This window comes from Armigeres subalbatus, chromosome 2 (assembly GCF_024139115.2).
Source record: "Armigeres subalbatus isolate Guangzhou_Male chromosome 2, GZ_Asu_2, whole genome shotgun sequence".
In the NCBI taxonomy this organism is placed as follows: domain Eukaryota; kingdom Metazoa; phylum Arthropoda; class Insecta; order Diptera; family Culicidae; genus Armigeres; species Armigeres subalbatus.
This window is the reverse complement of record NC_085140.1, coordinates 209,471,911-209,494,894: the sequence shown is the minus strand read 5'-3', so window position 1 is coordinate 209,494,894 and position 22,984 is coordinate 209,471,911. Positions and strand designations below refer to the sequence as shown.

The following is a 22,984-nucleotide window of genomic DNA, read 5'->3' as shown; positions in this document are numbered from 1 at the left end:
AGAAATGAGAAGTGAGTAGTGAGACGTCTCACTTCTCACTCCTCATTTATCACTTCTCGCTGTAAAAAATGAGAAGCGCTCACTTCGCGCTTCTCACTTTTTACCTTCTTACTGTGAGAAGTGAGACGTTTCACTTCTAACTCTTTATATCTCACATCACTGTAAAAAGTGAGTAGAGCGAAGTGAGAGTCAGACGTCTAGCTACTCACTTCACACATTAAGAAGTGAGAAATGAGAAGTGAGAAGTGAGACTCACGAGTCACTTCTCATTTCTTACTGCGCACTGCACATTGGGCCACGCCGGGAGATTAGGAGGAAAAAAGTATTTTCACCATAATGATAATATTTTAGGATCAAAGTGTCTTAAGCAAAGTCAAAGCTAATTATTTAAGCTTTATTTTAAAGTTTGTTGCAATAGGGTGACCCCACTACATTTTGAGATAAAAAATTTAACTTCTATATTTCTACAATGCTTAATTGTACGATGTTCTAGGAAGTTGTTCCTTATTTAATTTTGAGGCACTTTGCTGAAGAAACCATTGTTATACGTCATTTGTATCATTTGTTATGATAATTTTAAATAATTATGTTAGGGTGACCCTAAAAAATCAATATTTTGATTGTAACTCTTTAGTTTTAATTTTTATCGAAATGACGTCTTCTACAAAGTTTTAGAGCATAAAAAAATGCACGTTTTGGTTACATAGCCGTTACATTAGTGAATTCATTGGTGGATTGCAGAGATATCTCTGTTTTTCTTGATAAAATCCGTTGTTTTCAAATGCCTGTATTTTTTAATAGGGGAAAAGGGGGATCCATTTCTCCCTGGGTTAGAGGAAGGGCTAAGGATTGCTCTGCATATTTTGGTATTGGTGAATTTGAGAGAATTTGGGGTTTTTCCATCATTTAAAAATGGCTTTATTTACGAGGAAATCAAAATAATCAGTTCTATAAGTGTTATAAAACCGGAAATTCCGCCTAATTCGTCAAAAACAAAATGTTTATAGTGATCATAACTTCCTTATATATTTCCATCGCATCTTCACTTAATATACCGATTGGTAGAATAACATGTTTAATATTATCGACGTTTATCAACGTGACAACTTTACTTAACAGATCGTAATCGTAGGTTGTTTACATCACTTGTTCAATCGATTTTACTTCAAAATCGCTAGGGTGGTATGGAAAATTAGGTTTTTCGAGCGTATTTTTTTATTTAATTTTATTCGAACGATTATTCAAGTGATAATTCTTTAGTACTCCTTTTGGTTAAGTGAGTTCTGCTCTCGCCACCGCTTAATTGGGAAGCGCCATAATCAGTATGATGAAAAGTTCACTTTGCCCATACTTATTCTCATGCAAATTTGAAACGGCTCGTGCTAAATCAGTTTTCATCTAATTTTTATCAAATTCGCGGAGGACACTCAGAACATGGGATAAAATTGAGTGATCGGTGTGAAGAAAAATCGAATTTTTGAACCACCCTAATATATATCTAGATAAAAAATTAATAAAAAAATTACGCTCGAAAACCCTAATTTTCAGTACCACCCTAGCGATTTTAAAGTAAAAGTGATAAAGTGATGTAAACAACCTACGATTACGGTCTGTTCAGTAAAGTGGTCACGTTGATAAGCGTTGATATTATTGAAAATGTTATTCTACCAATCGGTATTGTACCGCTCATAAAAAAATCTACTCTTCCGAAATAATTTTTTCCTCCTAATTTCAAGACGTGGCCCACTGTGCACTGTTAAAGTGAGAAGTGAGAAATGAGGAGTGAGAAGTCAGACGTCTCACTCCTCACTCCTCATTTCTCATTCGATCGAATAGCGAATGTCCTGCTCGGCTAAATGGCTTGTTCGGTCAAATGACTTATTTAGCTAAACGATCTGTTTGGATAAATAACTTATTTGGCCAAATGTCCTATTCAGCCAAATGTCCTATTCGTTAAATGTCCTATTCGGCCAAATGTCCTATTCGACCAAATGACTTTCCGCCAGATGGGTTTCGGGCTAAAGGTTTGATCGGCCTAGTGGCATTCAGCCAAATGGCTTTCAGCTGAATGGGTTTCGGAAAAACAATCCTTTCCAGTTTCCACACGGTTATCAACTGCGAGTTACAAATTTTGCAAACGCATTTTATAAAGCCAACACGATCCCTGCCACCTGCAGTATTATTTTGTTCTGTAGCCGCGCATCTTACCGCATGGCTATGGCAGGTCTCCTCCGGCCTTAGGGTGCAGCCAGAGCCGACGCGACGTGACAGTACAATTTGACAGTTTATTATAATATATATAATTTAGAAATACTAGAATAAGAGATCGGCGAAGACGCCATCTTGTTTCCAATCGAACCGTCAAAAGCGGTTCCATTTCGACTTGTTTACTTTTTGCATCCATAAGAAGCAAGCAAAAAGTTCAAGTGCTGCCAGTATCATTTTCACGATTTCATGCATTTTCATACGTTGCCATTTCGACAGTTTTTCACTCCGCCGGTCTCTGGTTACAGTGTTGCTAATATAATTGTTATTCCTTTGCGCAAGTCGCGTTGCATCGCACGTCGCGTGTACACCGTGTCTTAACAAATAAAAATAAAATAAATATTATGCATCGAATACTCTTCATAACCATAGCACTCCGCTAATTTATATTCATGTAATTTGACGCGATTGCAACATAAATTTTCATCCATTTTTTTCTTTTCTGTCTTCTATTTTCTATTTACAGGGGAACATCCGGCATAGATATTGATTTACGGCGGGTGGATATTGATCAATGCCCGCAGAAAAATTCCCCATCTGGTGCTCCACAGCCGCTCAACATTTTCGCCGGTACCGACAAATGCAAGCCACGAACAACGGAGGTTGGTGTCCATCCTGTGTCGAGAATGTTATTTTTATTTTTTTTGTTTTCGCTATTGTGTTTATGGGTTTGTTCAAGCCGAGTCGTCTGCTACTACAGACTTCATTCGATTGTGGCAACACGTTCGGTACACTTATGTTGTAAAAATCGAATAATTTTTGTTTTTTTATTATTATACTTCATATTTCTTCACTTAGTAACACTGTATACACCGTGACACTTTTTCATGCAGATTTTAAAATCTAAGCATTTTTCTTAAAAATTTCTAATGTGATTTTTTTCACACTGGTGCAGAAATAAAAAGAATTGTTGCCAAAATCGAATAGCTTTGTTGCCAATATCGAATGTTGCCAAAATCGAATATTGCCAAATCTGAATGTTGTCAAAATCGAATGGGCTCTGTACTGCTTCAAAATGGGTGCAACGTTATTAAATTTGTTCGGTATTTCACTTTATTTCGTTTTCGCGTTTTTCTGTGTAAACAATAGGTGTGACTCCCGCGTGGAATTTGATAAATTGACTTTACTTTTGTTTCACATGGTTTTCGCACTGTTCAGATAACAGTATTGTAGGGGGGTCTCTTGCTTTTGGCAGTTTTAATTCTAATATTGGCTCAAGTTTGTCTAGGATTTATGTTGTTCAGCTTGGCATCAGGATTTATTTTGTACAGTTTTGATTTCAGCATACCACTGCCAACAAACTAGAATAGTTACGCCATTAAAATTCTTCCATGACTCATGTAACATGTAACACAGCCATGCTATTTTTGAATTTTTTTTTTCAAGCTATGACCTACGTTTTTTTCATTGACTGCCCTCCTCATATTTTCCCGATGGCCGACCATCCCATTTCCTTTATAATAGTCTCATCAGCATTGAGAGTACTTATGTGAATTTAAAAATTTGATTGTAATCGGCTCATGCGTTGTCATACTGCATTGTTCATTATATTGCGAACACTCCCCACATACATTTCCACTTGTATCAATGACTTTCCGACCACCCACATGGGACAATTATGTGTCCACCGGCAATATAGGTTAGGTACCCAACAAATAAAACAGAAAAAAAAGTAGTAGTACAGAAGTGTAGAGTACATGCTGTATGATTTTCATTGGTTTAAATGTATTTGCTCGAATAACTCTCTGCCCCGCCAAATGCTTATTTTGAAACAAACAACCTGGAATTAAACACAACTTCCACTGAAAAATATCCAACCGACTGTTTTTCATGTGTAACGTAAGCTTACGGTTGTTTACCTACATTTCTACCAAATCAATAGCACTACCTGGTAACAGGGAAACAAATTCATTGCAATAAATTTTCATTGAGTCAATTAATTTCACTTAGAGGATACCGGCGGAAACTGTTACCTATATCTACTTCTCGGCAGTGCGCCTTTCGTTCCGGGCTTTGTTTCAACGCTTTAGATACTTATTAGGTATACTTTCCAGCAGAGCTCTCGCCTCGTAACTTACGATTTCCAGATGGGTTCTGCTTTGCTTCTCGGATTTTTTAATCTGCCGGCCAATGTGAAATAATTTAAACCATGTTTCCTTTCTTTCCATTGCAGTGTGCTCCGATCCCAGGATTGGGCTTTCGCCGCGGATCCTACCGGTGCGTGTGTCGGAAGGGATATTACTTTCCCGATACCAGCATCGAGCAGAAGTGGTTCAATGGAACCACACTCGAAGAAGAGTATGAAAAATTGATGCAGGTGAGTGCGGATGGGATTGTCATTAATTTTGTGTGAAAACAGTGGGTAAGAAGACACACAGCAACACGACCCGACATTTCGTTGCATTAGTTGCAATTTATCTTTCCAACTATGTAGAGCTCGTGGTAGACATGGTGTTTACACACGGAATATTTATGACTCGTTGTGTACGAGTCAATATGTGTAGTCATGCATTCTCCACGAACCGGGAACTACTCAGCAAATTGTTAGTATGGATGTCATCAAAATGTATTCACGATGTTCACATTCCGCATTTATAGTTCACGACCTCAGAAATCGAGTGATGAATGATGATAGTTGATTGACTTGGAAATTTCCGAGATTATTTGGTCACAAAATGGAATGTAGAACGCTCCCTTGACGTTAAAGGTACTTACGTGCTTTATGTACATAGAAGCTAAACTACTGAATTACGACAATCTTATGTAGGGGAGAACGGTCCAAAATGCACCCCTGGGGCTAAACGGCCTCACTCATAAAATTACTCATATAATCTGTTGTAGTACATTTATGAACGAATATTACCATTACAATTCATTATTAGTTATCCATCATTGAGCTCCATTGGAAAAAAAATAGCAAAATCTCTTCATATTCACTCAAATTTAACGATTTGCTATTCTTCTACCACATCCGTGAGATTGTAGTTCAATCCATTATGAAAAAACAAAAAACCATGCGTTCACCATCATTTTACATGCAATTGAGTCATTTTCGAACACCATTCGTGTGTTTTGCCCCAGGCCTATTTTTAATTTTTTTTTTAAATGCGTTAGAAAGTTATGAAAACCTTATTGTTTTGAATAGGAGATCATTGTGAAATGTAGCTGGGTTTGTAAATATTTCTCCTATGCGTTGAAATTTTTGGGTATTTTTGTTTATATGGGTGAAAACATCGAAAAAAACTTAAGGGGTGCATTTTGGACCATTCTCCCCTAAATCTGATATGGGGCCGTACACTTATTACGTAAGCAATTTTTCTGGGTTTTTCGACCCCCCTCCCCCCATGTAAGATTTTTTTTCATACAAATGAATTTTTATTTATATGGAGCGCAAGATATTGACCGACTCCCTCTCCCCCCATAAGTGCTTACGTAATATGTGTACGGCCCCTATGTTTAAATCTCCATGCGAGTTTTTCAAGAGAACATTGACTTCTTAGGCGGCAGAATAGGGAGAGTCATTAAAAATGTGCACCGTTGTTTCCGCCCATATTAGTGGCATTCCTTGGCCCATTCTGCCTGGCAGGACCATCCCTGGCAGCGAACCGGGATTAACGCCAGGCAGATCACAGTTACTGTTGTTCATAAACGATGGAAAACGTTTGCTGTGCCAGGGAAGAATGGGGAATTGAACCCGGCAGATTCGTGAAGGAGAGTAGACTTGGGTTCCAACCAAGGCATATTGGTGGAATCGTTTACCGAATTTGGATTAGCGGCAACATCGTTCATAGGGATTTGAGTTGGTTCGGAGATCGGGTACACTTCGACGTCCGGTTCAGGAGGGGAGTCGGGGATCATATGGATATTGAAGAACAAGGTTATACTGGAGGCGTCTATCTTAACTGTTGACACCTTCGGGCGCCCCATCTATATCGATGGCAATTAGATGACATTCCTTGCTAGCATGTACTTGTTTCGTTCATCGACACGTTCCATGTGTTTAAGATCAGTGAAGGTTCTGGTCACGTTACATTGTTCGGAAACGTTGAACTCAAAGTATCGAACTTCCTTGAGTTCTTCCTGGGCTTTCCACTTCAGCTGCTTTTGCGAACCCTTGCGTTGGTGTATCACCAAAACTCCTGGTGGACCGTTCGTCCCACATCCTGGACATGGCTTTTTTTCAGCGCTTCCGTGAACATATCCGACTCTATTAGAGATGGTTGCCTTTTCGATGGAATCAATTTTATTGCACCAGAACGATCGGCAGGCTCTTCGCGAGCCTTCTTCTCTGGAGGTCCCTCCTTGGAAGATGGGAACGGCGATGGTCGCTTGTTTTGATGAACTGTTCCGGTAGCAGTTGAACCCCTCACCACTGGCGTTGTCGATGTTTTTTTCAAACCCTTTCTTGAAGGCGGCGGAGGAGCTTCCTCAATCAGGCCATGGGATCGGAACTGAGTTGAATGTTTGCACCGTCTTCGGACGATGCTCAGCATTGCGAACTCCGATCGCAATTGAAGTCTTTTTAGTGTTTCCTTGATATCTTCTGAAGCACCTGCTAGCCGCTCATCATGCTTCTTTTGATTTCTTAGATGATTTATCGACCTTACCTTATGTAGGGATTGAGACGGGTATTGATAATATAAATATAAACAGAATAAGAGGGCATATACATTGGACACGAGTGCCAGATGTGTGAGTGACAGATGAGCGGAGTCAGCTTCAGTTTTGTGATGTATTTCGCGGGAAGCAGTAGTGCTTCGGAGCTGCTGCGGATCGAGCAGCAGCTGGAGACGGCTGATTCGGATGCAGCCGTCTCCTGAGGACACGACAATGGCCAAGTCGGTACGTTATGATCAGTGGCGCTCCCGAAATTATACGCTCGGTCGCAAGTGGAAAAAAATCGGATTCGCGAGTGCTTGTTTTGTTTGAAAAAAAGTACACGGAATCGCAATAATAATAAATTTTCGGTTGTGACATGTATGACACTGGGAAAAAAAAAATTGTTTGCAAAAATAGAATGTGTGACACCATAAAAATTATTTTTCTTAAAAAGGTAAATTTCTCATTCGAGACAACCAGACATTTTATTTGAATATATATTATTTGTATATCGCTTGGAGATATTTATGTGTGCGCTGATAAACTAAGTGGATTAAATCTATAGATTTCAAAATGTGGATTATTAGTAGTGTGAACTAGGCAATAATTTTCCGAAAGGTAATCCCTGATAAAGTAAACAATCATTCCCCCGCGAGGGTATTCCTGATAGGGTAAACAATCATTCCCCTGAGAGGGTACACAATAATTCCCCCGAGAGGGTAAACAATAATTTCCCCGAGAGGGTAAACAGTAATTCCCCCGAGAGGGTAAACAATAATTCCCCCGAGAGGGTAAACAATAATTCCCCCGAGAGGGTAAACAATCATTCCCCCGAGAGGGTACCAATGTATGAATATGTAAGCAAATAGTTGCGTAGCATATTGTTGATGATTTGGTTTTGATTTAGATGCGAGATGTTCTAGAGCCTGGTAGGTTCTATCCGTGACTGAATTCCGAGATCAGTAGTTGATTTGAGTTCAGTGTTAGAAAATGTAAACAAAGAAAGAAACATGTAAGCAATGAGTTGCGTAGAATATTGTTGATGATTTATTTCTGATTTTGATGTGAGATTGCTGTTCTAGAGCCTGGTAAGCTCTATCTATGACTGCATTCCGAGATCAGTAGTTGATTTGAGTTCAGTGTTAGAAAATGTAAACAAAGAGTAAGAACATGTAAGCAAATACTGGCGTAGAATATTGTTGATGATTTATTTCTGATTTTGATGTGAGATTGCTGTTCTAGAGCCTGGTAAGCTCTATCTATGACTGCATTCCGAGATCAGTAGTTGATTTGAGTTCAGTGTTAGAAAATGTAAACAAAGAGAGAAACATGTAAGCAATGAGTTGCGTAGAATATTGTTGATGATTTGTTTCTGATTTTGATGCAAGATTGATGTTCTAGAGCCTGGTAAGTTCTATCCATGACTGCATTCCGAGATCAGTGTTTGCCTTGAGTTCAGTGTTAGAACATGTAAACAAAGAGTAGAAAAAAAGTAAGCAAAGAGTTGCGTAGAATGTTGTTAATGATTGTTTTCTGATTTTGATGCAAGATTGATGTTCTAGAGCCTGGTACGTTCTATCCATGACTGCATTCCGAGATCAGTGTTTGTCTTGAGTTCGTTGTTAGAAAATGTAAACAAAAAAGTTGGGAAAAGTAAGCAAAGAGTTGCGTAGAATGTTGTTAATGATTATTTTTCGATTTTGATGCAAGATTGATGTTCTAGAGCCTGGTAAGTTCTATCCATGACTGCATTCTGAGATCAGTGTTTGTCTTGAGTTCGGTGTTAAAAAATGCAAACAAACAGGAAAAAGAAAGAAAAGAGTTGCGTAGAATGTTGTTGATGATTGTTTTCTGATTTTGATGCAAGATTGATGTTCTAGAGCCTGGTACGTTCTATCCATGACTGCATTCCGAGATCAGTGTTTGTCTTGAGTTCGTTGTTAGAAAATGTAAACAAACAGTAGAAAAAAATAAGCAAAGAGTTGCGTATAATGTTGTTAATGATAATTTTCTGATTTTGATGCAAGATTGATGTTCTAGAGCCTGGTAAGTTCTATCCATGACTGCATTCCGAGATCAGTGTTTGCCTTGAGTTCAGTGTTAGAAAAGGTAAACAAACAGTAGAAAAAAATAAGCAAAGAGTTGCGTAAAATGTTGTAATGATTATTTTTCGATTTTGATGCAAGATTGATGTTCTAGAGCCTGCTACGTTCTATCCATGACTGCATTCCGAGATCAGTGTTTGTCTTGAGTTCGTTGTTAGAAAATGTAAACAAACAGTAGAAAAAAATAAGCAAAGAGTTGCGTATAATGTTGTTAATGATAATTTTCTGATTTTGATGCAAGATTGATGTTCTAGAGCCTGGTAAGTTCTATCCATGACTGCATTCCGAGATCAGATGCCTTGAGTTCAGTGTTAGAAAATGTAAACAAAGAGTAGAAAAAAAAGTAAGCAAAGAGTTGCGTAGAATGTTGTTAATGATAATTTTCTGATTTTGATGCAATATTGATGTTCTAGAGCCTGGTAAGTTCTATCCATGACTGCATGCCAAGATCAGTATTTGCCTTGAGTTCGTTGTTAGAAAATGTAAACAAACAGTAGAAAAAAATAAGCAAAGAGTTGCGTATAATGTTGTTAATGATAATTTTCTGATTTTGATGCAAGATTGATGTTCTAGAGCCTGGTAAGTTCTATCCATGACTGCATTCCGAGATCAGATGCCTTGAGTTCAGTGTTAGAAAATGTAAACAAAGAGTAGAAAAAAAAGTAAGCAAAGAGTTGCGTAGAATGTTGTTAATGATTGATTTCTGATTTTGATGCAATATTGATGTTCTAGAGCCTGGTAAGTTCTATGCATGAGTACATTCCAAGATCAGTGTTGGATTTGAGTTCAGTGTTAGAAAATGTAAACAAAAAAAGTTTGGAAAAGTAAGCAAAGAGTTGCGTAGAATGTTGTTAATGATTATTTTTCGATTTTGATGCAAGATTGATGTTCTAGAGCCTGGTAAGTTCTATCCATGACTGCATTCTGAGATCAGTGTTTGTCTTGAGTTCAGTGTTAGAAAATGGTAACAAAGATTAAGTTCAAGTAAGCGAAGAGTTGCGTAGAATGTTGTTAATGGTTTGATTGGAGATTCGAATTACGTGTTTGTGTGTGAATTTTATTTGAAATTTTAAATTGCATGATTTGAACACTTTCTATGTAAATCGGTTTGAAACTATGTAAGACTTATGTGGAATTAGTGAACACTCATATATGAGTAGAAAAAAAAGCTTTATGAGTTTATTTGTATATTTTTTTTAATTTGTTGTGAATCTCATGAATGTCACAGTTCTGTGTTCGGTCGGAACTTAAAAGCTCGCAACTGAAAAAAAAAACTCATTATAAAATAGTAGATTGAATTAAATAGTAGAACAAAATAATGATAATGAAGCTATAAGAGAGTAGAACAGGCGAAAGATGTAGGGATTGAGACGGGTATTGATAATATAAATATAAACAGAATAAGAGGGCATATACATTGGACACGAGTGCCAGATGTGTGAGTGACAGATGAGCGGAGTCAGCTTCAGTTTTGTGATGTATTTCGCGGGAAGCAGTAGTGCTTCGGAGCTGCTGCGGATCGAGCAGCAGCTGGAGACGGCTGATTCGGATGCAGCTGTCTCCTGAGGACACGACACCTTACTAGACGGAGAAGACAGCTTCGAATCATTATTTTCGCTATAATGGTTAGATTTGTCTTTATGTTTGCGATGTTTATCACTCGAACTACTGCTGCTGTTTTTAGAGCTGCTGGATGATTTGGAGGACTATGAACTTTTGTTATGATGCTTGTTGCTGCTGCTACTGCTACTGTACGTTATGTTGCGTTTAGTTATCAGTTCATGGTCCCTATTATCTAATAGAGGGAAGGATCATTTGGCCGAAACCCATTCGGTCGAAATCCATTTGGCCGAATGCCACTTGGCCGAAAGTTATTTGGCCGAATATACCATCTGGCCGAACAGACCATTAGGGCGAACAGATCATTAGGCCGAACAGATCATTAGGCCGAATGGGTCATTTGGCCGAAAGGGTCGTTTGGCCGAAAGGGTCTAAAGGGTAAAACGGTCTGAAGGGTAATTTAGCCAAATAGTCGTTTGACCGAAATGGTCATTTGGCCCAATAGGACATTTGGCCGAATAAGACATTTTTCCGAATAAGATATTTGGCCGAATAGGTAATTTGAAAAGTGAGAAATTTGGAGTAAGAAGAGAGACGTTTGATCATTTGGCCGAAAGGGTCGTTTGGCCGAAAGGGTCATTTGGCAGAAAAAATCGTTTGACCGAAAGGGTCGTTTGGCCGAACGGGTCGTTTGGCCGAAAGGGTCATTTGACCGAAAAAATCCTTTGGCCAAAAGGGTCATTTGGCCGAAAAAATCCTTTGGCCGAAAGGGTCATTTGGCGGAAAGGGTCATTTGGCCGAAAGGGCCATTTGGTCGAAAGGGTCCAAAGGGTAATTTAGCCAAAATAGTCGTTTGACCGAAATGGTTATTTGACCGAAATGATCATTTGGCCCAATAGAACATTTGGTCGAATAAGACATTTTTCCGAATAAGATATTTGGCCGAATAGGTCATTTGAAAATTGAGAAATTTGGAGTAAGAAGAGAGACGTCTCAAATCTCATTCCTCATTTATCACTCTTGGCTTTCAAAAGTGAGAAGCGCGAAGTGAGTAGTGAGACGTCTAACTACACTTTTTACAGCGAGAAGTGATAAATGAGAAAAGAGAAATGAGACGTCTCACTACTCATTTCGCGCTTCTCACTTTTATAGTTAGTAGAGAAAAATGAAGAGTGAGAAGCGAGACGTCTCTTTTCTCATTCCTAATTTTTCACTTTTCAAATGAACTACTCGGCCAAATAACCCTTTCGGCCAAATGACTCTTTCAGCTAAATGGCCCTTTCAGTCAACTGACCCTTTCGGCCAAAAGACCCTTTCGGCCAAATGATCCATTCGGCCAAATGACTTTCGGCCAGATGGGTTTCAGCCTAATGACCTTTCTCCGTCTAATAGTTAGCGCTAAAGATCTTCTACGCTTAGACAAATCCTATTTCAAGCGTATAAGTAAGAACTGCTGAAGAACTAAGTTTATGAAATGATGCCTAAGCTAAGTTTATGAAATGGCGCCTAAGTTGCCTGTGTCGTGGTCAGCTGTAGGATTCACTTTTCGGTGGCAAAGTAAAGCTCCATCATCTTTCAAGATTTTCAGCATAATAACGTTATAGTTTGCGGTATTTTTAATTACGACTCTTTAAAATGAGGCATAACATAAAAAAACAACAGGTTCCTTGTTTTGACAAAACATATACTCAGTGAATCTAAAGCTCGATCTCCTTTAAATGTCGTTAAACTTGATCACATTTTCTACTGATATATTCCTCCCTAGCTAGATTTAAGCGTGGCTATTACCGAGCCTGTTTTCAATCATTCAGTAATTTGCAGTCGATCATTTAGTAATTTGTCAATAACTTATTCCAGAATCAAACCCACACACCGTAGTAGGATGTGATTACCTCAACATAAGACATGGAAACTCTCACTTTTGTTTCAGGGAACCCTCCATTGTTTCAATATGTTTGATACAATGCACTATGCTACAGGATACAGATTTACGCGGAAAGATGCACTTTACGTCAAAACTATATTATTTAGAAAAAAAAAAAAGTTCTACATAATTGTTCGGAATAGTAAGGCCATCAAAAAATAAGGTGGCCCATTATATAAAAAACTTAAAAATACTTTTTTTTTTCCATTTCACTGAATGCATATAATGTTCCAAAGTCGTAGCGCAGCCTATTCTAATAAATTTCGCCAAAATTATTTTTTCTGTATCTCCTTTGTTGGCTAGGAGCAATTTTACCTACTTGGATTAAAGTGTATTAAAGTATCTTTGATCTACATTTTTTGTTGTTGATTTTTCCGAAAAGTCGTCTTCGGGTGGCTTTTAAAGCTAACAAAATCTTTTGATGAGTAAATGATCGGGCTTCAACCAAACCGCGCCAAGCGGCTTATTGACTGACTTGTGACATTTTGTTCGTAAAAGTAAAACCGAAATTAATTCAGATCTATTCATGCGTATACACTTGTTGCAGAAAATCCTCAATTATAAGACTAAAGGATATACGATAGGATTTGTGATTAATTGAATTTACTACATGAGAACTTGGACACAAAAATGGTTATTTTTTCAATGGCGTTTGGTGCGATTTGGCAGAACCCCTATACTTTTAAGGAAAAAATTGTGTTCTACACAGTTGTTCTGGATACTTGGGCCCTTGTTATAGAGTAGGGTGCCAATGGGTGCCAAAATATGATTTGAGCTAAATTTAAGCTCAATCAGACATAATTAAGGGGTACCATAATTAAGGGGTTTTGAAATTTTTGCCAATGAAAATTTTCCAACGGTGGACCAAAGGAAAAGTCTAAAATCGAATTTTTTACTTTTCCTTAGGACAAATGACTTAAGGTCACTCCTGACGGAATCCAAGTTTCAAAGTGCTTGCGTTTTCAGGGGCACACCACTCGATACGGAGGCGGCGCACAACTGTCATTTTTGTTGACTTAGCTTTGCTGCGTCGCAGCATGCGTGAAATAATAAAAATGACAGTTGTGCGTTGCTTCCGTATCGAGTGGTGTGCCCCCGAAAACGCGAGCACTTTGAAACTTGGAGTCCGTCAGGAGTGACCTTAAAAATGCGATTTTTTCTCTCAGAACATATTTGGGACTTTCGTTTTCGTAGCCAAAAATATCGCCCTATGAAAAAATTTAAGCTAAATCGTGCATGATTTAGGGGTGCTCAAAATTATTCAAAACTATATTTTTTTTCATTCTAGATTTTTCCAAGTGAAAGCAGTCACACTGTTATTATAATTTTCCATAAAATGGAGGATATTCTGTTTTTTGCAATTGTTTCCCAAGTCATTTAATTTGCCGTCGTATGGAGAAGTTCTTCGTAAGTTCATGTTTCATTTGCTGAGCTGAGCTGAGAAACAAAGTGCGCAAATAACAACAGAAGCGTTGATAGCATTGACATATTTCAAAGGAGTATCAAATTGCCAACAAGCGAGTTCGAAGCCTGGAAGTAGTGAATGACAATGCAGAACGAGGTATAGCGTTGATAAAAGATTATAATTCCTAACTCTCAGTAGATGAGGATCAAAAACAGTGTATTCTACAGTTAGTTGAGGAACATCGAAAAAATGTATAAAAATCCGAAAAAATCTGAGCTCATTTAGAAGAACCATGTAGGTTATTGAATAAAACAGTATGTCAACATAACAACTCCTTTTTTTACATCACTCACGTAATTTTTGAATTACTTTTCAAACTCCGTTACTTATTTATTTTACAAATCAGGATTATCTATTTCACTAAGGATCAATACACAAAGGTTTTTTTACGTCGATCTTTTTCAATGTAAATCAAAACCGCGTTGTTTAAAAAAAACCGACGTCAAAAATCATGTTATTTCAAAAACCCGATAAAAAACTGTTTAAAAAAAGTTCCGCAATGACATGAATCGTGTTTCGTGATAATGTATATCAGTTTTCTTGATCTTTACATGTCGTGTTTTGAATTCATGCGGTACAGTGTAAAAATAAACCTCAGTGTAATAAACATTGCCTAGCAATCTGATAATTTTCTCCGTAAATCTGATCTCAAAAGTTTTCAAAGTCACAAAAAATTCAAAATTTGAGAGCAAGATTTCGAGCACTCCTAAATCATGTCCGATGGAGCTCAAATTGTGCGTAGGGGCATATTTTAGGGCTTAGGAAATGTTTGCGTAACATCCGGTTTTTAAATTCGATGAAAAATTGTTTTCGCCATGAGAAATGTTTTCGAAGTACCAAAAAAGTACCAAAACAGTCGATTTTCTTCAAAAATATATTTCTCAAAGTTTTAGCATTTTGAGTCCTTTAGCATCAAAAAAAAATTCTCCCGCGTGAGAAAAAAAAATTGATTAATTTTGAGCAACCCTAAATTATGTCCGATTTAGCTCAAATTTGCATAGCGGGATATTTTTAGCTAAGAAAACGTTTGTGCATTGTCCGGTGTTAAAATTTGGTGAAAAAAAATTATCAGCTGAAAAAATTTTCAAGCTCAAAAATGTTATAAAAGAAAAATCGATTTTTTTTCAATTTTTTTTTGTATGACGTTAGATCTTGACGTTTCTTGCATTCTTCATTTGGCATCAAAAACAAAAATTCGATTTTAAAACTTTGATGAATTTTAGGCACCCCTAAATCATGTCCAATTGAGCTCAAAATTTGCATGGGGTCATATTTTGGGGTAATGAAACTTGTGAGCAATGTCGTTTTTAGAATTCGAAAATGTTATTTTTATTGGCACCCTATTATAGAGTTATCGAAAAATAGGGCAATGATTTTTTTAAAATTTCGCTGAATAATAAAAAAAAAATTCTACAAAATTGTAGTATAGCTTTTCCCATCAATGTTGGTTTATAAACTTTTTCTGTATCTCTTAAGCTCACTTATTATAGCAATTTTACTTACTAGGATCTGGGTGTCCCTCAAAAAACAATATGTTTGATCTGCTTATTTTATTTTTTAGTATTCATGAATGTCACCTTCTGAAGGGTTTCTGGTTTTTTTTTAGCGATTTTTTTTTAAATCAGCTACTCTGCAACTTTGTAGAACATTACATGTCAGCATTCGACAAAATACAAAAAAAATATAATTTTCCACCCTATTTTGTGATAGCAACATCGGTAATGATGGCCTTACTATTCCGAACAAATTTGAAGAACAATATTTTTTCCAATTGACATGCATCTTTTTGCGTGAATCCGTATCCTGGACCATAGTGCAATGCTACTTTGTGCAAACAGTATCGTTTCTATTAACGAGCCTGGATTAATAACAAAGAGGGGAAATATCAAAATTAGAACAGCACATTTGCTGTCAAATCGGTTGTTCGAATCGAGCACAAGGTTGTTAAAGGTAGGAGTATTGCATCTCTTTGTTTTTAATCCAGCCTCGTCAGTTTCTATGATATCAAACTCTATTAAAAGTTTCCAGAATGTTGAACCGTATGGTACATATCGTTGGAGATTAATGCTTCAGATTGGTTGATTGAGTAGAAGCATAAATACTAGAACGCTGTAGTCATTTAAATTATTTTACCAAATCATGCTTCAATAAGCTTCAATTGACCATAATTTATGCATCATGTTGTAGTGCATGTTTGGTTTAATCACCAACATCGGTTTGACACTGGTAGTACCGGTACTTTGACTGCCAGGTGGAAGTAACCTAGATGCTAGTCACACGAACAGGAACGACATTAGCAATCTTATAATTTTGAATCAACTGTTAATGAATTATTGGCAGTGGCTGATTTTCTGCCCGCCGCTGTCACATCCAGGCGCTATAGTATATGTGCAAAATAGCCAGCATGAGTTAACCACCAGAAATTTGTATGGCGAAAGACATCTAACGCGGGATTTCTCAAAATTAGAAACTTTTCATGAAAAACTATTTGGTACAGGATATGTAGGAAGGTGTCCGCTACTACGCCTACCAAATATTTTTTCAATAAAGGTGCTCAATTTTGAGAAATCGATGATGCCTTTCGCCATACTGATTTCAGAAAGTTAACTCCTAGTTTGTCGCTGTAAGCATGCTCAAAGCAAGCGATTCATTGTAGCTTCACTATTTTAGTCGAAGTGAATAATTCCTGCACCCACCAAATAGACTTCTGTTGTGAGCCTCGATTCTATATTGCACTAGCAAAAAATACACAGCTTCACCCGGGTTGCAAATTTCACATACCGTCAACTGGGGGGAAGATGATCATTGAGGTAAAGATGATCATTTGATGTGTCAGTCAAAAGTGCCAAATTTTTTTATGAAACGGTAGTAAACAATATTTTCCGTTCAAGTAATGTTACCGCTAGGTAGAAATCCGAGTTTTTCGATTATAATCATGAAAATGTATTTTGTGGAAGAAAGAGAGAGATAGTCATAAATGACTCTATTTTTGTTTCAAATATTGATTTCTTAGACTTCTTTACGTAGTAAATTCAACATTCATACAGATAACCTAGTGTATTTTGACTACTAGGTCATAATGGTTTTAGTAGAGCTGTCTTGATCAACTTCACCCCAAACCAGATTATTCAAAAAATGTGTGATAATTTAATTTATTTTAATAAATGCGAACGCATTTCAGAAAACTAAAGTTGTTGATTATTGCAACGTATAGCAGTACATGTTTTGAAAATATTTGTTTCGATTTAAAATGTAAACACACATTGTTATTGCATGTTTTGTCTTAAAAATGATCATCTTCCCCCCAGTTGACGGTACTAGAGAATTAATCTAAAGTTCAGCACCACACTCTAGATTAATTTCCTTGCGGCTGTTTTGTTTTCCTTATCAGCAGACTAAAAATTGTATTCTGATGATTTTTAAACTTTCCCCTTTAAATTCGCCAACTTTTCGTATATAGGTACAAACTTTGCAAATCCCAAAACGAATCGATTTGACAGAAAATCTTGTGAATCGGTCCAGCTATTCACGAGTTAAATAGTCAGGAAGGATATCTAAACTCTTTTTTTTAATTTAAATATAGATTTCGTATTGGCTGAAAACCATTTTGAAAAAACTCACAAATCATCCAAGTGCTTGGAGCTGTTGCCTCATAGCCAACATAGAAAACGTAGTAGATCTCAGTCTTAGAAGTGGGAGAGGTTTTCGCAAAACGTGTTATTAAGTATCTTGAAGATAGTCGAGATAACTTGAAACTTATACACTTAATAGTTCCAGTACTTAGATAAAATTGAGATTGTGCACGTAAATTGCTTTTTAAACTATTTTTTTTTTCAAACTCAAATCTTCCATTGCAGAGCGAGTTCAGCACCTACCTCGATGTTTCGACATACCAGTGCCTGCCCTGTGCCGAAGGGTGCGACTCCTGCCTGGATGCTTCGCCGTGCGTGGCTGCCCTCAACTGGACCATGCGAACCGGTATTTTGGTGCTGGCCTGTGCCGTGATTGGATTGCTTCCTCCGGCGGCGGTCTTCACCTTTCGCTACCAACAGGTTAAGGTAAGTGGTCACCGAAGTTCGCATCAGTCGCCTTTCGGAGGAGACACTTTTTAGTTTGTATTTTATTTTTTCGTTTACTTAAAATCACATTAAATCTTCGTTAAAGTTTGTGAAAATATCCGAAACGCAGATTGCATCGGGGTTGAAGTGAAGCCATGATGAAACAAAACGAAAAAGTTCTCTCCAATTACAGTCTGTCGCCCAAGGCGCAACGAAAGAGATATTCCAAGCAAAATAAAAAAAAGATCCTTCCCACTTCTTCGACGAGTTAATTTCCGTTTAACTGGCGGTGCTTCGGTGCGATGGCTTTTTCAATTTACTTAAAAAGTACTCATTTCACAGCGCTCGGATACTTAACACTCGATGCTTATCCCAGTTCAGTGGGCAGTGTCATTGAATGAAAGTGCCAACGCTGGCTGGCTGGTCTCGTGCAAAAAGATAAGACCTTGTAGCGAGAAGTAGTTTGCCAAAGTCTCATCAGAAAAAAAGGCTCAATTATTACCATCAGTTTAAGGCAAGACTTTGTCGCAAGCGAAACTTTTCTCATAGCAATTTGCATTTAGCTCTGAAAGTGGCATGGAAGTAGGCATAAAATTAACGATAATAAAAATTACAATTATAGGATCAAATGGATATAACATAAGGCTATAGTTTGCGATGCCAGAGAAGACAATTTTATTCATTTTTATTGAAATAACACCCCCACTGCAACATTGCCGCCTCGCAGCTTGATGTTCATTCAATAGTTTCACAATTATTAACTTTCTATATTATTAAGTTTTCAATTCATGGTACTATTTTTGCATACATATATCATGAGAAGTCTTTAGTGAGCAAAAGCCAATCCGGAGATGGCAAGCTCGATTCTCGGTCCGGTCTAGGGTGATTTCGGGTGGGAAACTTTCTCGACTACCTGGGAATAGTGTATCCATTGTACTTGCCACACAAGATACCTACAATACATACAATGGAGGGCATAGAAAAGCTTTCAATTAATAACTAAGGAAATGCTTATGGAATACCAAGTTGAAAAGGAGGGCAAGTTCCAGCGAAATGTAGAGCAACAGAAGAGATATGTACAACCTTTATTGCCTTATTATCAAATTAGTAGGAGAGGAACAGGACTTGGGGTTGGAGTGCATTTGTCAGAATGTATCGTTCTCTAGAAAATACAATATTTTAGAACACTCAATAATTTGACTAAATAAGTTATTATCATTGATTGTATAACATTCCACCGAAAACTATTTCGCGGAATTCCTTTTCGCGGTTGAACTTTTCGCGGAATAACATTTGGCGGTTTGTAACTTTTCGCGGTACGACATTTGGCGGTTTTCGCCGAATGACTTTTGGCGGAATGTACCATTTCGCGGAATGCACCATTTCGTGGAATATTAATAATAATAGCCTTTGTCCATTCAGCATTTCCAGAATTAGGTTCCTAAGCCATGTTACCATTTTTTTGCATTCGTTTATTATTTATTTAATCAGACTAAGGCCGAAGTGGCCTGTGCGGTATATAAGAGTCTTCTCCATTCGGCTCGGTCCATGGCTACACGTCGCCAACCACGCAGTCTACGGAGGGTCCGCAAGTCATCTTCCACCTGATCGATCCACCTTGCCCGCTGCGCACCTCGCCTTCTTGTGCCCGTCGGATCGTTGTCGAGAACCATTTTCACCGGGTTACTGTCCGACATTCTGGCTACGTGCCCGGCCCATCGCAGTCGTCCGATTTTCGCGGTGTGAACGATGGATGGTTCTCCCAACAGCTGATGCAATTCGTGGTTCATTCGCCTCCTCCACGTACCGTCCGCCATCTGCACCCCACCATAGATGGTACGCAGCACTTTCCTTTCGAAAACTCAAGTGCGCGTTGGTCCTCCACGAGCATCGTCCAGGTCTCGTGTCCGTAGAGGACTACCGGTCTAATTAGCGTTTTGTAGATTGTCAGTTTGGTACGGCGGCGAACTCTATTCGATCGGAGCGTCTTGCGGAGTCCAAAGTACGTACGATTTCCAGCCACTATGCGTCTCCGAATTTCTCTGCTGGTGTCATTTTCGGCAGTCACCAGTGAGCCCAAGTACACAAATTCTTCTACCACCTCGATTTCGTCACCACCGATGCAAACTCGTGGTGGGTGGCTCACATTGTCTTCTCTTGAACCTCTTCCTATCATGTACTTCGTCTTCGACGTGTTGATGACTAGTCCGATCCGCTTAGCTTCCCTCTTCAGTCTGATGTAGGCTTCCTCCATCTTCTCAAAGTTACGTGCCATAATATCTATGTCGTCGGCGAAACCAAATAGCTGGACGGACTTATTGAAAATTGTACCACTCGTGTTAATCCCTGCTCTTCGTATTACCCCTTCCAAAGCGATGTTGAATAACAAACACGAAAGACCATCACCTTGCCGTAACCCTCTGCGGGTTTCGAAGGGACTCGAGAATGCCCCTGAAACTCGAACTACGCACATCACCCGATCCATCGTCGCTTTGATCAACCGTGTCAGTTTATCCGGAAAACCGTGTTCGTGCATTAGCTGCCATAGCTGGTCCCGATCGATTGTATCATATGCGGCTTTGAAGTCGATGAATAGATGATGTGTGGGCACGTTGTATTCGCGGCATTTCTGCAGTACTTGGCGAATGGCGAACACCTGGTCCGTGGTGGAGCGTTCGCCCATAAAACCCGCCTGGTACTGCCCCACGAACTCCCTTGCAGTTGGTGCTAGTCGACGGCATAAAATTTGGGAGAGTACCTTGTAGGCGGCGTTCAGCAATGTGATTGCGCGGTAGTTGCTACAATCCAGCTTATCGCCCTTTTTGTAGATGGGACACGACACCTTCCATCCACTCCTGCGGCAAAACTTCCTCCTCCCAAATCTTGGTAATGACCCAGTGCAGCGCTCTAGCCAGTGCCTCACCACCGTGTTTAAATAGCTCTCCTGGTAGTTGGTCAACCCCAGGGCTTTGTTGTTCTTCAGCCGGCCAATCTCCTCCTGGATTTCCTGGAGATCCGGAGCCGGTAGAATTATGTCCTGCGCGCGTTCTCCCAGGTCCATCACCATACCGCCATCTTCGTCTGCCACATCGCCATTCAGGTGTTCTTCGTAGTGCTGCCGCCACCTTTGGATCACCTCACGCTCGTTCGTAAGAAGGTTCCCGTTTATGTCCTTACACATATCAGGCTGTGGCACGTGGCCCTTACGTGAACGGTTTAACTTCTCATAGAACTTTCGTGTGTTATTAGCGCGGTACAGTTGCTCCGTTTCTTCACGGTCTCGATCTTCCTGCTGGCGCTTTTCCTCCGGAAAATCGAGTTTTGTCTGTTCCGCGCCTGTTTATATCGTGCCTCGTTCGCCCTCGTGCGGTGTTGCAGCAATCTCGCCCATGCTGCATTCTTCTCTTCCACTAACTGCTCACATTCGCCGTCATACCAGTCGTTTCTCTGATCCGGGGGCACCGTGCCAAGTGCAGCGGTTGCGGTGCTACCAATGGCGGATCGAATATCTCTCCAGCCATCTTCAAGAGACGCTGCGCCTAGCTGCTCTTCCGTTGGAAGTGCCACTTCCAGCTGCTGCGCGTATTCTTGGGCTAGTCTACCATCTTGTAGCCGCCCAATGTTAAGCCGCGGCGTCCGACTTCGACGCGTGTTGTACACCGTCGAGAGTTTTGAGCGCAGACATACTGCAACGAGGTAGTGGTCGGATTCAATATTCGCACTGCGGTAAGTGCGAACGTTCGTGATGTCGGAGAAGAATTTACCGTCGATTAGAACGTGGTCGATTTGGTTTTCCGTTTCTTGGTTAGGTGATCTCCATGTGGCCTTGTGGATATTCTTGCGGGGAAAGAAGGTGCTTCGGACTACCATTCCGCGGGAGGCTGCGAAGTTTATGCATCGTTGGCCGTTGTCATTCGATACGGTGTGCAGACTATCCAGTCCGATGACCGGTCTATACATTTCCTCCCTTCCTACCTGTGCGTTCATGTCACCGATGACGATTTTAACGTCCCGCAGTGGGCATCCATCGTATGTCTGCTCCAGCTGTGCGTAGAACGCTTCTTTCTCGTCGTCGGGTCTCCCTTCGTGTGGGCAGTGCACGTTGATGATGCTATAGTTGAAGAAACGGCCTTTAATCCTCAGCTTGCACATCCTTGCGTTGATTGGCTGCCACCCAATCACGCGTTGGCGCATCTTACCCAGCACTATGAAGCCGGTTCCCAGCTCGTTGGTGGTGCCACAGCTTTGGTAGAAGGTAGCCGCTCGATGCCCGCTTTTCCACACTTTCTGTCCTGTCCAGCAAATCTCCTGCAGCGCCACGACGTCGAAGTTGCGGGGATGTAATTCATCGTAGATCATCCTGTCGCAACCTGCGAAACCTAGCGACTTGCAATTCCATGTTCCAAGCTTCCAATCGTGATCCTGTATTCGTCGCCTAGGTCTTTGCCGATTATATCGAGTCGCATTATCTCTTATATTGTTCGTAATGATTGGTTTTCTAGGCGGCTTATTGGGCCTGCGCAAACCTCCTGTCTCGTCGGAGGGCCGTCGTGTCAGGGCTGTTTAGCGTCCCACCTAACACCAGGACTTGGGCTTGTGCGCTTTGAGCGGCACACGGTCGCTTTGGTGGGGCCTACTTGCGGATACATGCAGCTTTTTATAGAGGTTTAACAGGGCCCACTGTCAAACCCCACCACATCCTAGGCAAGCCCCACAACTCGCAGATGGCCTGGGGAGGGATCGTCAAGCCCTTGGACATAGTCCCTGCTGCCCGGAGCTGCATTCGTTTAACACGAGGTTAATACGTTCAAACTTTTATACCTAAAAAGTCGAATTTTTTTTGGATTAATTTCCTAGACCGGCCCAGAAGATGAACCCAGCCTTCTTCAGCATAGTCTTGCTTGGCAGCCTCGCATCTTCCCACTAAGGAAGGCCTCCCAGAATATGTAGAAGTAGTTTTCAAAATTTCAATTGTTCCTTATTCCGGACAGATACATCCATTTAAAGA

At 39.7% G+C, this 22,984-nt stretch overlaps 1 protein-coding gene across 1 annotated transcript in view; it reads left to right on the top strand.

Moving 5' to 3' along the window:
* LOC134211567 (uncharacterized) overlaps positions 1–22,984 on the top strand; it is a 722,476-nt gene that overhangs the window by 509,045 nt on the left and 190,447 nt on the right. Inside the window, exons 6-8 of the mRNA XM_062688552.1 lie at positions 2,732–2,867; positions 4,439–4,582; positions 17,776–17,976. Of these exons, the coding sequence (XP_062544536.1) occupies positions 2,732–2,867; positions 4,439–4,582; positions 17,776–17,976 (481 nt within the window). The remainder of the gene's footprint in view (positions 1–2,731; positions 2,868–4,438; positions 4,583–17,775; positions 17,977–22,984) is intronic.